This window comes from Pempheris klunzingeri, chromosome 12 (genome assembly GCF_042242105.1).
Source record: "Pempheris klunzingeri isolate RE-2024b chromosome 12, fPemKlu1.hap1, whole genome shotgun sequence".
In the NCBI taxonomy this organism is placed as follows: domain Eukaryota; kingdom Metazoa; phylum Chordata; class Actinopteri; order Acropomatiformes; family Pempheridae; genus Pempheris; species Pempheris klunzingeri.
The window spans coordinates 1,258,025-1,272,332 of record NC_092023.1 but is presented as its reverse complement, the minus strand read 5'-3'; the positions used below and the strand labels follow the sequence as shown (position 1 = coordinate 1,272,332).

The window sequence follows — 14,308 nt, the reverse complement described above, 5'->3', positions numbered from 1 at the left end:
CAGAATGGTGTGTTTACGGGGGGGGGGGGCAGGCTGAGACACACTCATGCATGCACACACACACACACACACCCCTGGTTTTTCCAGTAATCACTCGCTCTCACACACACAAGCACTTGCGTACAGCAGGTGCAGGACTCAGCGCAGTACCTGGGGGGTTACAGTGGAGAGGGAGGGGCACTGAGAGATGTTTTTGGCTACCTGTAGCGCCTCTATCCTCAGGGCAGCAAGCACCAGCTCCTCCTGGGCCGCACACATGGTGAAGGAGGGGGATTGAAGGATTTGAGGGTGGGGGGGGGTGTTGCGGCCCAAGGATGAGAGAGCAAAGGGAAAACATATAGACACTTGAGTTGAGCTCACACACTTGCTGCTGTCTACATTTGACTCTATTTCACACAGTAAGCTATGAAACTGCAACTCAGGTAGGAGGGGGGACAGAACAGGACAATGAAAAGGCAGGATGAATGAGACCCAGTGGATAGAAACAAAAACACAGAAATCACAGAGCAGGGACACAGATGGACCAGAGACGAGGCCTGGAAGGTTTAAGAGGGGTCACGCGTGGTCTGTCAACACACCTGTAGTTTTTGGGCGAACGCGGTGGGGTTGGTCTCGGCCAGGTCGGGCTCCAGGTACTGCAGGGGGTCGTCACACTCAGACAGCCTGTCTAACAGGGGCATGGCCGGGGCCGGAGCGGGGGCCTCCGTGGGGCCCAGGCTCGGGGGCTACGGGGGCACCGGGAGGCGTGGGCAGAGGGCAGGGAGGAGGGCAGGGGTCAGCATGGCAAAGCAAGCGCTGAGTGTTTGAGTGGCAGCATTGGGAGCTGAGTCACCGAGTTCAAGCTGGGAGTCTAGTGAGGCCTGGCTGTGTGTTATCAGTGACACGGCTCTAATGAGAATCACTATGACTGATGGCCGAGCCCACGATAAAGCAGTGCGGCTCTCTCCCCTCTCTCCCCTCACTCCCCTCTCCCCCTAAACAATGACGTGGTGTAAATGTTACAAAATCAAAACTGACAGATTTTCTTCACATGATGGTGACAAGACACAGAAATGACAGCAAATGTCAGAACCGGCTCAACTAAAGGTATTTAGCTCACCTGCTCGTCTCTCTCTGTGCTCTGCGTCCGGCTGAGCGCCTCGCTCTCTCTCTTCCTGCCCTTGTCCCCAGCGGAGCCCTCGGGTCCAGGACGGGAGCTCAGCACAGGTGTCTTCATACCTGCTGTTATCTGGGCCTCCATCTCCTCGAAACTCCTGCACAGAGAGAGACAGAGTGCAGAGAGAGAGAGAGAGAGACAGAGGGGGAGACAGAGAGACATGGCCTGTAATGTGCTGTATATGATGGATGAGCATGTTAATGAACATCAGCTGATCTCTATGCGTCATGTGATCAGAGTATGAGGTGACAGCAGTAAGAGGACTGTCACAGTGGAGCAGCAGCAGGGATAGACTGTTGTACCCTGTGCAGGGGGAGCTCGGCTCAGATCCACGTCCGCACGTATTCTTGGTTAAGTTGTCCGAAACTGAGTCCAACTTCAGATACAAAGACGGCTTCTTCACAGACAGAGGCTGCAAGACAGTCAGCACAACAAAGTCTGAAACCTAATCCAACACGTAAACGCTGTTAATACAGAAGTCTGATAAATTCTGTAGAATCACTTCAAATACTCACAGGCGAAGAGCAGCCGAGCTTCTCCATGTACTCGATTTCATAGTCTTGTGCTGTCATGGAAACACAAAGCAGAGGTTTAGAGACAGAGCGCAGAGATATTTCAGCTGGTGGTGAGCTGTGGACTGACGGGATCGGAGGCTGCTCATTATTTCATCTCTGACCCAGATGGGTTGAGCCGCACAGCCTCTGGGAAGAGGTCAGAGGTCAGTGGAGAACTGGGCCGGCACGGTTATTTCACTGCCACAACAAAAATCAATGCCGCTGCTGGATGGACGAAGAGTAAAGTTTCCACGCTTTGGATTTCCTGTGTGTGGCACGCTGCAGAGAGACAGCTCAGCCTCACCTGGAGCCTGGTGAGGAAGACTGTTCTCGTTGACGAAGGAGGTGAGGTCGCACGGCTGAGGGAGGTCTTGCTGGTCAGAGCCTAAATCTGCATCCATGTCGTGCAGCGCCGCCCACTTGTGCCCGGTGGAGGAGGCCAGCTTCTCCTCGTCTGTGGCGTGGTCGTCCTGCGGGTGGAGGGAGGACGGCTCGTCCGCGGGACTCAGATCCTGTGACACAAAGGAGGCGTCATCCACGGAGTCACAGGGAAGAGGAGACGGACAGGAAGTGAAATTTAGCTACAAACCTGGGATGGGTCCGACAGAGGGGACTTCTTTGGCGACCTCTTCACTCTGAAAGTGTTACTGAGGAAAAGCAAAACAATCAGTCATCAAGACCCAGAGTCAGTGAGCGGCGTCAGCGTTAGATCCAACATTCACCGCCTGACACCGTGTGTCACACACTAATATTAAAATGTGAAACTGGTCGGGAACATCAGCTTTTGCATAAAATGAAAACATCATTTGCAAAGAGCAGCGTTACCGTGAGTCTCAGTGTTCTTACTGGAGTCTACGTGTGGCTGGAATGAAACAGTGAAGTGTTTGTGAAAGGGTTTGAATGTGAACAGTTAGTGAAGAGATGTGGTGAATGAATGAATGAATGGTTTAGTTTAGATAACACAGATCCCAGACAGGAATGGATTTGGTAATGTGGTAGTTAGTTCGGACATTGATGTAAACATTATATATATCAGCTGTCAGTGGGTTTTTACATTTGTTAATTTATAGATTAGAGGTTTGTGGTTCTTTTTTATTCTCTAAATTTAATGTCAAACACGTTTCTGAGGCCTGAGCCTGTAAAACAACAGGACATTTTTGGGCTCATCATTATATTGTTATAATTCTTCACTGAATTAATCAGGAAAGAACATTAATGAGACAATAACGGAGGAAGTCACTCTATACTGAATATTAACCAGTAGAGTTATTATGGTATGATGAACACCAGGGGGAGCACCAGCACCTCCTGGTCACACACCTCATCAGTAAACACAGAACTATCATGGAGAAAAACCTTTTACCAGCTTCAGCAGGAAGAAAAATAACATTCTCCCAAATAACAGAATGTGTTTCACTGTTGAGTCTTGATAGAAAAACTAAACACATGCAGATGTGTCATTAAGTTTGTTGTTAAAACCTTTTAAACAGATTCTGCTAATCTTCTAAGTCATTCAACAGCACCGGATTGAGCGCTGTTCATCTGTAGAAGGTCTGGAGCCTTTTACATTATATATAAACCAGCTGTGATGACTGGATCGCTGCATTAGTCACATTTAAATATGTGAAGTAACGTTTCACAGTTATGCTCAAATGTTCTTTTTAAGTTTTACATTTATGTTATAAATTAGTGAGATAACGGCAACAATAATTAGTGTTTTGATTCAAATAGCTCTTTCATGGATGGGGTTGTAGTGCACGTTACACACAGTTAAAATGGGCAGATTAGGTTGATACAAGGGATCGTGATGTTTCTGTTAACGAGAGGCCAACATGCTGCTTTAAAAAAGGAGCCGTGTGGAGTTAGGAGGTCAAAAAGGGTGGAAGGTTTTCTTGTCCCTGTACTTACAACAGACAACATAGAGAAGACACAGCCCTGGACTTCCTGTGACATATGAGAATACACAGACACAGGTGACAGAGAGACAGACAGACGACACTGGCATAATAGACCACGTACAAACACAGACGAGCCTATAAACAGAGACGCAGGCAGTCCTACACATGTAGGCAGCATAGATGTGGGATCCTGCGGTAACTTACGATTTGATGGGAGTTTTCTTCTTCTTGGCAGGTTTGTTCTGATTTTGGTCCTCCAGTTCCCCGATGTTGTCATTTTCATTGTCATAGTCATTGGATGACAGTTCAAAGGAGGCGGAGGCCTTAGGAGGGGAGTTGGCCATCTTAACGGAGGATCTGAAAGGGTCGATGGAGTCATCGAAGCCATTGGGGTCAAAGCCGTAAGACGGCCTGGACAGTTTGGGAGAGTTGGTGATACTTTTCTTGGAAGAAAACGGGTTAAAGTTGGGATCATCCCACTTGTCAGGTTCAAAGTTGTAAGAGGACGTTTGAAGAGGGATGTCATCCTCGTTGCCGTTGTGTGTTGCTGGAGGATCGTTGTCCAGCTGCTCGGTCGGCGCTGGAGGGGCTTTCTTCAGCCCCAGCTTTGGTTTCCTCAGAGGCATCTTGGCTCCGGGCTTCTTGCCCACTTTCTTGGGCGGGGGAGAGGCCTGGTGTGATGCCTCACCGCTCTCCTCCGAGTAGTCAAACTCCAGCCTCACGGGCTGGCGCTTGGGGATGATGGGTTGCTCCTCAGGGTTGGTGACTGGCGCTTCAAGAGGAGCTGAAGGACAGGGCTCCACAGCAGAGACAGAGGGACTCTCTGGAGGGCAAACAGGACCTTTACGAGCCAGAACAGGGGAATTGGCAATTTTACTACCTCCAGTTTTGAAAGGGTCGATGTTCTCAAAATGATCTGGATCCCATTTGTAGGAAGTACTGGGGGGGATGGGGGACTCGTCGTGGGCCGCTGGACTAGCAGGGAGAGGGGTTTCTTCCTGGCACAGGGGGAGGGAAGGGGTGAGGAGGCTCTCCTCTTGGCTGGTATGATTGGCCTCCTCTGGCAGAGGAGGAGGCGTCTCCACACGGCTCTTCCTGGTTCTCCGGAGGGTTCCTCCGGGACTCGGGGTGGCGGATCCTCCCTCAGCTTCCTCCTGAGCCTGGAGAGGGCTGACGGTCCGAGGCTTTGCCCTCTTCTTGATCTCTGGGGTGCTGCTGGATGAGGCCGGCCTCGGACTCTCTGGGTTGGAGTTCTGTCTGAGAAGCGGCTTCTTCTTCACAGACCCCGGACGGACTTTCCTGGGCCTGTGGAGAGTTCCCGGGGCGCTCTCAGTCCCTACGCTGAAGGATTCAGAATGTGGACGAAAACCTCCTGCTGTTGATCCGTCTAACAGAGCAGCGTTGTCTAGTTCTCCTCCCTGGAGGCTGAGCGAACGGGTCAGAGTGTGACTTGTTAAATCTGGGACAAACTCCTCGATCTTGTACGTGCCGCTGGCTGCAATGGGCTTGTTCTCATCAAAAGCAAAAGAGGAGGAACGGGACGGTAAGCCAGCTGACGTCAAGGCAGGATCACTGATTGAGACGTCCTCTGTTGTAAAAGACAGAGAGGCATAACGTGAAAAGGTTTTATTCAGCAGCTAAAAAGATTAAGTGAAATTAAATTAGGATTATCATATGCTTTAGCTGGTGTGTGTGAGATGCAGGTGTAAGCCTACATGAAGATAAAAGCAGCAGCTGGCCTCACACACATTTCAATTACAGAGATGAACGTGCTATAAATAATTCAATAGGAGTCTCTCAGTTGAAAGCCATGAAAAATGACCACAGCAGAGAGAGAGAGATGGAAGTGATTGGTAAGCGCTTCCTAGATATCCCCAAAGCCTCAGTGTTGTGCAGTAGAGATGCTTGTCTCAGCAAACACAGCCACATGAGAGCGACTGCTTTACTCCACTAGATGGAGCAAAAAGACTTCATTTCTCTGAAACAGAACATCACGCTGTAGTAACACATCAGGGAATATTTCTCTTACCTGTTTTATCGGACGGTTGTAGCTGGATTTGGGGCTCAGCAGGAGAAACGGCCTTCACTGGAGTTGTGGATTCAGGGGTCTCAAATGCTCCATCAGAGTCTGAGCTCCTATAACAAAAGGTAAGGGCACATTAAGTCGAAGCTACTGTGAGTCAGACTCTTATCACTTCAGCTGAAACGCCTCTAGCGGCTGCATCGGGATCTCGGACACTGACGTCATGTGAGGGTGAGCTCCTCATCCTCACACAGCACATCACAAAGGACACATTTATTTCCACAATAAACAGCTCTGCTATCATTTTCAGGGCAATACATGGTGTAGTGCAGCACTTTGCTGTGTGTTTCATGAAGGCTTATTCCCTGTAGTGTGTGTGTGTGTGTGTGTGTGTGTGTTTAAAAATAGCCCAGGCTAACATGTGCTTCATGTCTTGTAGTCTTTCATGGCTGCAAATGAAAATACTGAATCTGCACTGAGGTGGTAATGATACGTCTGAGACACCTGCAACACACACACACACACACACACACACACACACACACACACACACACACACAGACCACCTTTAAAGATCTACTAAATAGATGAAATCATCCCAAGGAGAAGCACTATTGATTGGTCCTCCTCAGCACCACACACACACACACCAAGCTCACAGGCAGCCCGGCTACACAGCTCCATGCTACGTTATTATCTGGCCCCCGCCTGTCGTCCTGTCTCACCTCTGTCTGACCGGCTCTCCGGCAGCCCTGATCAGGTTGTCCTGCCGTGAGCCCCAGGAGAGACTCCGTAGGAGCCCCAGAGCCGGATCTGAGCCGGGGCTGTCCCCGTCCGCTGCCCCTCCCAGCAGTGTGTCCCAGCCCCAGCGAGCCCACTGCAGTGGAGACAGAGCCTGCCACGCACTCACAGCCATGGCTGGCGGCGGGCTGCACCCCTCCGCTGCAGGATGCTGCTGCCTGACACACAGGTAGACGCCCACTGCCTCTTCCTCAGATGATGACCACCAGATCCAACCTGCCTTCTCTCTGTTCCTCTATATTCTGAGATCAAACTCTCTTTGTTTCCAATCTACAATCTCAGTCCTTTCATTGCTCCTCTTTGTGATCTGTAGCCATATCAGTCCGTCTCCTCTCCTCCCCAGTAGGAAATTATGGCTCCCAATCTAAATGAGACCGGCTGCAGACCCCCACCGCCTGCATACTGTGTTTTCTGGCTCTCTCTCTATCTCCCCCCTCTCTCTCAGCCTTCCTCTCTCGACTTTTCTCCCTCCCTCTACCTCTCTCTGCTCCTCAACCACTCTGCTGTATCCACACAGAAGAAAAGGCTGTGTACTTCCCACCAGCTGAAACTGTCCTGATAAAGGTGGTTATACTTATATCACCAATACTTCTGATTTATATTCCCTGTCCCCTCATCTCTACCATAGTGTCCTTTTCTACCACCAAAAATCGCTCTACAAACCCAGGTCAGTATCATGACACATTGAACCTGAAGAAATATATCATCTGATCGCCACTGATGCTGGAAAAGGTCTCATTGTGTGGAGGTGAAGAAGAAGAAGGTTCCTCCAACACATCCTCAGACAACATGATGAAATGAGTCTTTTACCGTGAGCACTGTGAGAAATGAGAACTATTACTGTGGGCGCCCCCCCCCCCCTTTAATAGACACAAAGAGCATGGACAGGATAGGGATCAGGACCCCCCCCCCCCCTTTAATAGACAAAAAGAGCATAGACAGGATAGGGATCAGGACCCCCCCCCCCCTTGCTAAATGACACTTCCAAGACACCGTATTGATCTAGCTAAACCATGGGGATTCACCTCGAGGCAATGCTGAAGCCATCCAGCATCCTGTGGGGGTCCTTTGTCACAGACGCTTGTCAACATGGATCAAATAAAAGTCTGTAGCGCGGGGGGGGGGACTGACACATCGTCCAGCCGATGCAACAACAGCTCAGAGCTGAGATATCAGTGTTTATAGAGAAGGCTGGTAATTCATGGCTGCCGTCTTGGTCAGGATGTCCACCGTCCCCAAGGCCACATGGCAGCAGAGACGGAGGTTCCTCTAAGCTCCTCAAAAACATTGGACAGCATGTTTAAGCCCCAACAGGGTCTAGAATGACGAGTGTTTATTATAATTTGATATATTTAGTTTGATACTTCCTTTAATACACCTCCTTTACTGTTAGGGTGGTGTGATTCAAAGCCACACGGCACACGGCCAAGAGAGGAGCCAGAGCTGTAATCTCTGTGAGGGCCTGGTGTGTCGCAGCAGGATCAGACGGGTCTGCCTGCAGATCCATCTGGATCAGTGACTGGGAACCAGGATCAGATGGTCAGACAGGCACTGAGCTCCAAGGACACTTGGAGCCATCGTGCACAGACAGAATAAGCACCACAGGAAGTTGAATGTATGGAAATAAAAACACTTGACAAATTCATCTCTGCAGACCAAGAAGACATTTGGCTCCCTGGAGATTCTGTTTTTTATGTTTAGCATTAAAATTAGTGCATAACATCTGAGAGAGGATGGAAACAATGAGGTAATTAGGGCTCGTTTCAGCGCTCCGATTATCTCCCTGCAGAGGACATTTTTCATGTGACTGCAAACACTGTGTTGCCATGGCAACTGGAGGTTATTCCCACCATATGCTCCGTTATGGTGGAACAACAGAGTGGCTGGATGCACACAGTCCAGCACACACAGACACAGCTGAGGCCTGCCTGAGGTCCAGCGAAGTATTTTATATGATGCAGATTAAAGATTAATAAACTGCAGATTTATGAGGCGAGCAGAGTTCACATCATCATAATGCATCGACATCATTCTGCCCAGAGCCAATGAACTGGTTTAAATGAGCACTGGCATTGTTTTTTTTTGTTTAATCCTCCCAGATGCCTGAATCCAACAGATATGACATCTTACCCTGAGAGGAGAGCTGTAATTAAACCAATTAATGAGGTGAATAAAAGTCACTCTAGGAATGTGTTGTCTGTTAATGTAAATGTTATCTGCAGCAGCTCTTCTATTAAATAGCTGGGGATAACACATAGAAAGAGAAGAAGCAGTGTGCGGGTGAGAAGTCGGGTACGGGGGCGAGCAGAGACAAAGAGAGCAGCTGTTAATAGCAGAGACGACGGCCTGGAGACAGGAGCTCTGCAGCGTGAGGCGGGGAGACGCTGCTCTTCACACAGCCAGACGTGTCTCTGCTTCCGAATCCAACTCAGCCCGTCTAAACAGCTTTCATAGCTCCAGAGGGGGGGAGCCATCAGCAGCCCCCCGGGGGAGGACGGGAAAACTGGGCAACACCGACACATAAACCCAACACCACCTGTCTGTCCCATAGAGACACAAAAAACCAAGAAGCTCTGAGATATTATCTGTTCTTTGCCACCATGAAAGAGTGATAAGGAGGCAGCTGTGATTGGATGGAAAAAGAAAAAGAAGGAGGGATGAATGGAGGCAGGATGCTGGTCTCCAAGCAGCTGTAAGATCAGCCTCGATAGATTTGCTGCTGCTTTCTCCCTCCATCGTCTCTCGGCTGTCAAACACGTCCAAACCCTCCCTGCCTGGACACGACACACCTCATCCTCCTTTACCTTTAAATTCCCCCCCTATCCCTCACCTCCTGCTCCATCTCAACAATTCACCCTCCCTTTATTACAGTCTCCTCAGGTAATGCTCCCTCCCCTCTCAGCTGATATGCAGCTTGGTTTTTGATCTGCTGTTTTGGGCCTCAGAGTCAGACAGTGTTTTGCAGCCTACGGTGCCTCCTTACAGGTAGAGATGAGGAGACCAACAGAGGGAGCTCCTGTGCTGTTATCCCCCTGGTGACTGAGCGGCTGGATCGTATTGTGTCAGAAGCACTGAACACCCTGTGAATCACCACAACAACCGATCCTCATCTTACAAGAGCCCCCCCCCAGTCCCTGCACAGATGTGATGAGGGGAGCAGCGACAAACTTCTAGAGGCTTTGTAATGGAAAAGGAGCACAAATGAGTTCTCAGCCTCAGGAAACGGAGAATCACTCTGCACCTCCTGCAGGTCACATAAACAGGAGCATTTGTCTCTAACAGCAGATGTTCATCCCGACTGATGTGAGCTTCAGTCAGCAAACACCTCCCCTCTGAAGTCTGAAGTGTTCCTTTGTCCAAGAAATCCACTCAGTCTCAAAACAAAGACGCCACTGGGGGAAAAAAGAGTGTCAGACCGAGATAATCTCCGTGCGTAATACCTCATCTAGCCTAATCTGAGACCCTGACTGCAAGCAGATGGCACATTAAACAACAACAGGCCAGGTCTGTGAGTCAGAGAGCCGGTGAGGAGGGGGTTAATGTACCTCTCCATTTTGGTGATGAGATCAGATGCTGGGTTCATTCAGATTACTGCAGGGAAGGAAAGAGCATCCCCACCCCCATGAATACAGCCACAACAACAGGCTGGACTCTCTTTTCAGATTTCACAATCAAATGAAAATGAAAAGAAATAAAAAATTCCCTTGAGCATCGACATAATTTAGTCCATTACTGAACACTTAACACTTCCAGACTGGAGCCCTGCAGTGCTCCCATGTGTGAACACTTTATAAACTGTAAGTGCTTCTGACAGTGTTACACAACCCAGGGAGGGAACTCAGTAAAAGCCTTATTAGTAATGTTTGGGATGGCAGCGCTCTTGTTCTGAACACCTGTAGGAAAACAGCCAGTGACTCAAAGATCCTGCAGGAACAGCCTGTGCTTTTCAGAAAAGTATTCACTCCTCTGTGATCTGCATTTAGAAGAGCTTTGGGAGAAAAAAGTGGCTGTATTATGCTATAAATCATTTATTTCTACATTTCAGATGGTACGTGCACACAAGCAGTCACTCCATCCCTCTCCTCTGTCCCTCCCCTGGTCCAGCAGTGTGTCTGAGATATAAATAAAACCCAGCAAAGTGGAGCACTCTTGCTTCGTCTCTCTCCCTCTCCGGCTCTCAGCCACTGATGTTCCTGACTTAACTTCTCCCACCCCCACACAGCGTGCTCCATTTCAACACCGTCACCAGCTCCAGCTCCCAGCGCGGCAGTTGCGTCCTCCTTCACACAGAACAAAACATCACCCCACCGGCCCCCCAGCAGCACCTACTGCACTCGTTGCCTACTTCTGGTTCCCACAGGCTCCCGTCGAGCACCACTGGTTCCAACCATACGTACTGTACTGTCGTCGAGGCACACGGAGGCACATGTGTCTGTGCACGTGCTCCCATCATCTCCTCCTTATTTACATCACAAAAGCCAACAACACTGATGACGTGTTCAGTTGGTTGCACTGGATTTCACAGGTTTTATGGCAGAGTGCATGGAAGCACAGCACGAGCGAAAACACAGCAGAACACAGTGTCTCACAGAGATGTTTGTCAGGTTTCATCTGCAAAGACAAATGACAAACATCCCCATAATATCACTCCCAGGTGACTGAACACTGCTTAACAAATCACACATCATCATGTTGGGTTAAAAGCAGAAGCAGTTAGAGCTGCTTCAGACCAGCAGCTTATAAATGATGTGATTTTTCTGCTTTTTCCTGATTTTTTATTTCACTTCTTCGCACCTCTGAACATTTCCAGACACAACACTGAACGGTAAAGCAGGTTAGGTCAAACTCACATGTGTTCCTGGGAGGGACAGGGGGTCTGTCCTTGCTCCATGGACTCGTTGGCTCCCATCCTCAGCTAGCTCTGCCCCCCCAGCCCCCCCTGCCTGCTCCTGCTCTCCAGCCACCCTCCACATCCACCTGCCCCCACACAAAACACCTTCTCCTCCTGCTCTGATCCCTGAAGAGGACGCCGGCAGCCTGTGTCAGAGGAGGCGAGCAGCGGCTGAGGAGGCTGTGCTGCAGTGCAGAGGATGAGCCGGTCCTGCTGGCATCAGGAGCAGAGCACTGGATGAGTAAGGGCTCCTCACTTTATGCACTGCATCCCTGAGCGTCTGCTGCTCTACAGGCTGGGAATATTCCTGCTCCTCATCTGGCGGTAAAATGATGCAACACCAGCAGGGATGAAATCTCCCCGAGCAAAACGCCAAGAGGAGAATAATCCAAGACAAACGGGGTCAAACAACAATCCTGCCTTCTTGCCGTCTTGCATGAGTGTCTGAGGTGCTTCCTCTCTGTTTGGCTGCTGATATCGCTGAGCTGTGTTGCTGCTCTCTCTGCCTCCTCCCCCCTCTCTCCTCCACTCTCTCCCCTGACTCCAGCCTCCTGTGCCTTTAAAAAGACAAGCAGCTTTTTCTGGTCCGCTACGGCGACTATGCAGGGGAGCCAAACAATAGCAGACCCCCCCAATCCAACCTGATTATCAGGCGCTTTCTCTTCTACTCTGTCCGTCTCCTTCTTCCTCTCTCCCACAGTAATCGTACCTCTGCGCTCTGCCAGGATCCCCTTCTCTCACCCTGTGATTTGCTTGGTGAAAATGTCATTTTTGTGCCTCCTTTTCACACAATGGAAGCTTCCAGCACTCGGCGGAGCCAACCAGAGTGATGCCTGAGGTAAACAATAGACTCTAAGAAACTAGAGTGTGTGTATTATTCAGCTCTGACCCTATTCAATTCCCTTTCATTTTACTACTCCACTACTTACTCTGTCCCAGCACACATTAATAAATCAAAACATTATGAGACGCAAAAAACAGACAAACATCTCCCCTGTAAAATAATGTTATAAGACCTTTTGCAGCATCCAATAAAACGGCAAACAAGAAATACTGATAAATGTTGAATTATAGAAGCGTAATCCAGAGGTTATTTTACTCCAGAGGAAAGGACATATGCTTCCTGACATGTGAGCGTCTACATTATTAAATGAATTCCCTGTGCTGGATGCCGGGGCAGCAGAGAGGGTTGGTGATCTCATTTACTGGCACTCTCATCAAACCTTGAATTGCATCAAAGCCTGTAAGAGTAATAATGATATTCTGTCTCGTCGTGTCTTCCACTTTCTCTTTTCTTTTGGACATCTGTGTGTGACTGACACACAGAAATGTGTCCTGTGGGATGGAAATAAGAGCAGGAGCAGATTCTGAAAATGTCCCATTGATTGTCAAGGAGCAATGGGAAAGAGGGCCGTTGGAAATATGAGAAGAATAAATCTATTGTACGCTCATGGGAAAGTGAGGAAATGAGGCCTCACTACAATGGCACCTCTAGCCTACAGCACAGACTTACTGTGTGCAGGTTTCAGGTGTCGCATCTCTGCGTTTGTGGACTAAAAAGACACAAAACCAGGTGTTGGTGTCCAACCACATTTGAAAAAGGGAGTGTTTGCATGTAAACATGAAGTCCATTAACTGATGTTCACAAAGAATATCGATGTGATTCTGATCTCCGATGCTGGTCGATGTTTAACGGCCCGAGGGGACAAGTAAAAATGCGACCCGCTCCCAACACAGACCCCTGCTGCAGCGAAAATATTGATTGCCACTGCGATCCAGACCCTCACGCCAGATCAGAGATGTATATAGGGCAGCAAAGCATCTATGTGAAGTACAAGCTCTATTCTATACTGCTGACAAAAACATCCTCTCTGTTGTTACCACTTTAAGACTCCAACTGAAGAAAGTGAAGAAATAAAAAATTCAACAAACTCAGGCAGCGGAAGATATGGCTGTGGCAGTTTTTTCTGAAAGATTCATTGCGGCACTCAAGAAGAATCAGGGTCACTATACATGTGTATAAGTGCAGCCTGCAAGAGGGCTTGAATAGCCGTGCATGCTCTTAAGGAGGCGTGATAGTGCAGAACAATGTGTGGTTTCGTGGGTTGAAGCTTAGTGGAAAGGTTGGTTTTTTACTTAAGAGCATGACAGTAGAATAAAATATAACCTCAGTGTACCTTAAGACAGAATTAAATATGATAAGTGTGACTGATGAGGGGGGTCACGTTTAGCAGCTTGTTGATGATGTTAGATTTAATTTGCAATGGTTTTAGTCAAATATCACTGGTTATGACAAAGTGGGCCACTGACTCCAGTGAACAGAGGCTGGATATAAGAGCCTGGAGCTTTGATTCTCATGTGCCAAGTAAAGGCTGCGTTGCTCCCATCAACAAGCACTAGTGGGATCAGTTTCCTGAGGCTCCCCCACACACACACACACACACACACACACACACACACACACACTTCATCTTACGCTGCATTTCCTTCAACTCTTTGTATCATCAAAGTAAATGACAAAAGCAATCAGCAGAGTAATCAGGGAACTTCAATAGGAAACAACAAATAAACCGATCCAGTGAAAGGAGGGCTCAGATCAGATCAGACCGTTATCTCAAACACAGACATGTCGTGGTTGCAGAAGATAATGTGGAGAACAAACACAGGTGAGGGTCAGCTGTTGAAATATAGCAGGCAGTAAAAGGCAGTGCTTTTCTCTAACACAGCCTCAAACACCAGAAGCAGAGTGTTCTGTTAACTAAGGAGGGGATGAGCTGATTGGTCGTGAGGTTTTCAGGGAAATCTGGAGGAGACACTCCTCACTGCCATCAGCACAGAGAGCATGTGTATGAAAGTCACTGACAGATTTATTTAAACAAGGAGGCCTGCCCTGTGTTTTTTTCATGGGATCATATTCTCAATGAATCATTCAGGAAAAAGCACCTAAAACATGTTTGTTTTTGGATGACTAACATCTTGACATGG

The 14,308-nt window shown here is 48.7% G+C and overlaps 2 protein-coding genes across 8 annotated transcripts in view; one reads left to right on the top strand and one right to left on the bottom strand.

Moving 5' to 3' along the window:
- Positions 1 to 14,308, top strand: part of mgme1 (mitochondrial genome maintenance exonuclease 1) — a 278,413-nt gene that overhangs the window by 143,539 nt on the left and 120,566 nt on the right. The gene's annotated exons all lie outside the window — the stretch shown is intronic.
- The window catches only part of tacc2 (transforming, acidic coiled-coil containing protein 2), a 42,906-nt gene that overhangs the window by 6,450 nt on the left and 22,148 nt on the right, over positions 1 to 14,308 (bottom strand). For 4 of the 7 annotated variants that reach the window (XM_070841645.1, XM_070841646.1, XM_070841640.1 and 1 more), the window contains 9 exons: positions 5,638 to 5,744; positions 3,813 to 5,196; positions 2,300 to 2,357; positions 2,015 to 2,222; positions 1,672 to 1,721; positions 1,459 to 1,568; positions 1,100 to 1,253; positions 579 to 725; positions 151 to 243 (listed from right to left, as the gene is read on the bottom strand). In XM_070841645.1, coding sequence (XP_070697746.1) covers positions 151 to 243; positions 579 to 725; positions 1,100 to 1,253; positions 1,459 to 1,568; positions 1,672 to 1,721; positions 2,015 to 2,222; positions 2,300 to 2,357; positions 3,813 to 5,196; positions 5,638 to 5,744 — 2,311 coding nt within the window. The remainder of the gene's footprint in view (positions 1 to 150; positions 244 to 578; positions 726 to 1,099; positions 1,254 to 1,458; positions 1,569 to 1,671; positions 1,722 to 2,014; positions 2,223 to 2,299; positions 2,358 to 3,812; positions 5,197 to 5,637; positions 5,745 to 14,308) is intronic. The other 3 variants (XM_070841642.1, XM_070841643.1, XM_070841644.1) reach the window with 3 other exon arrangements.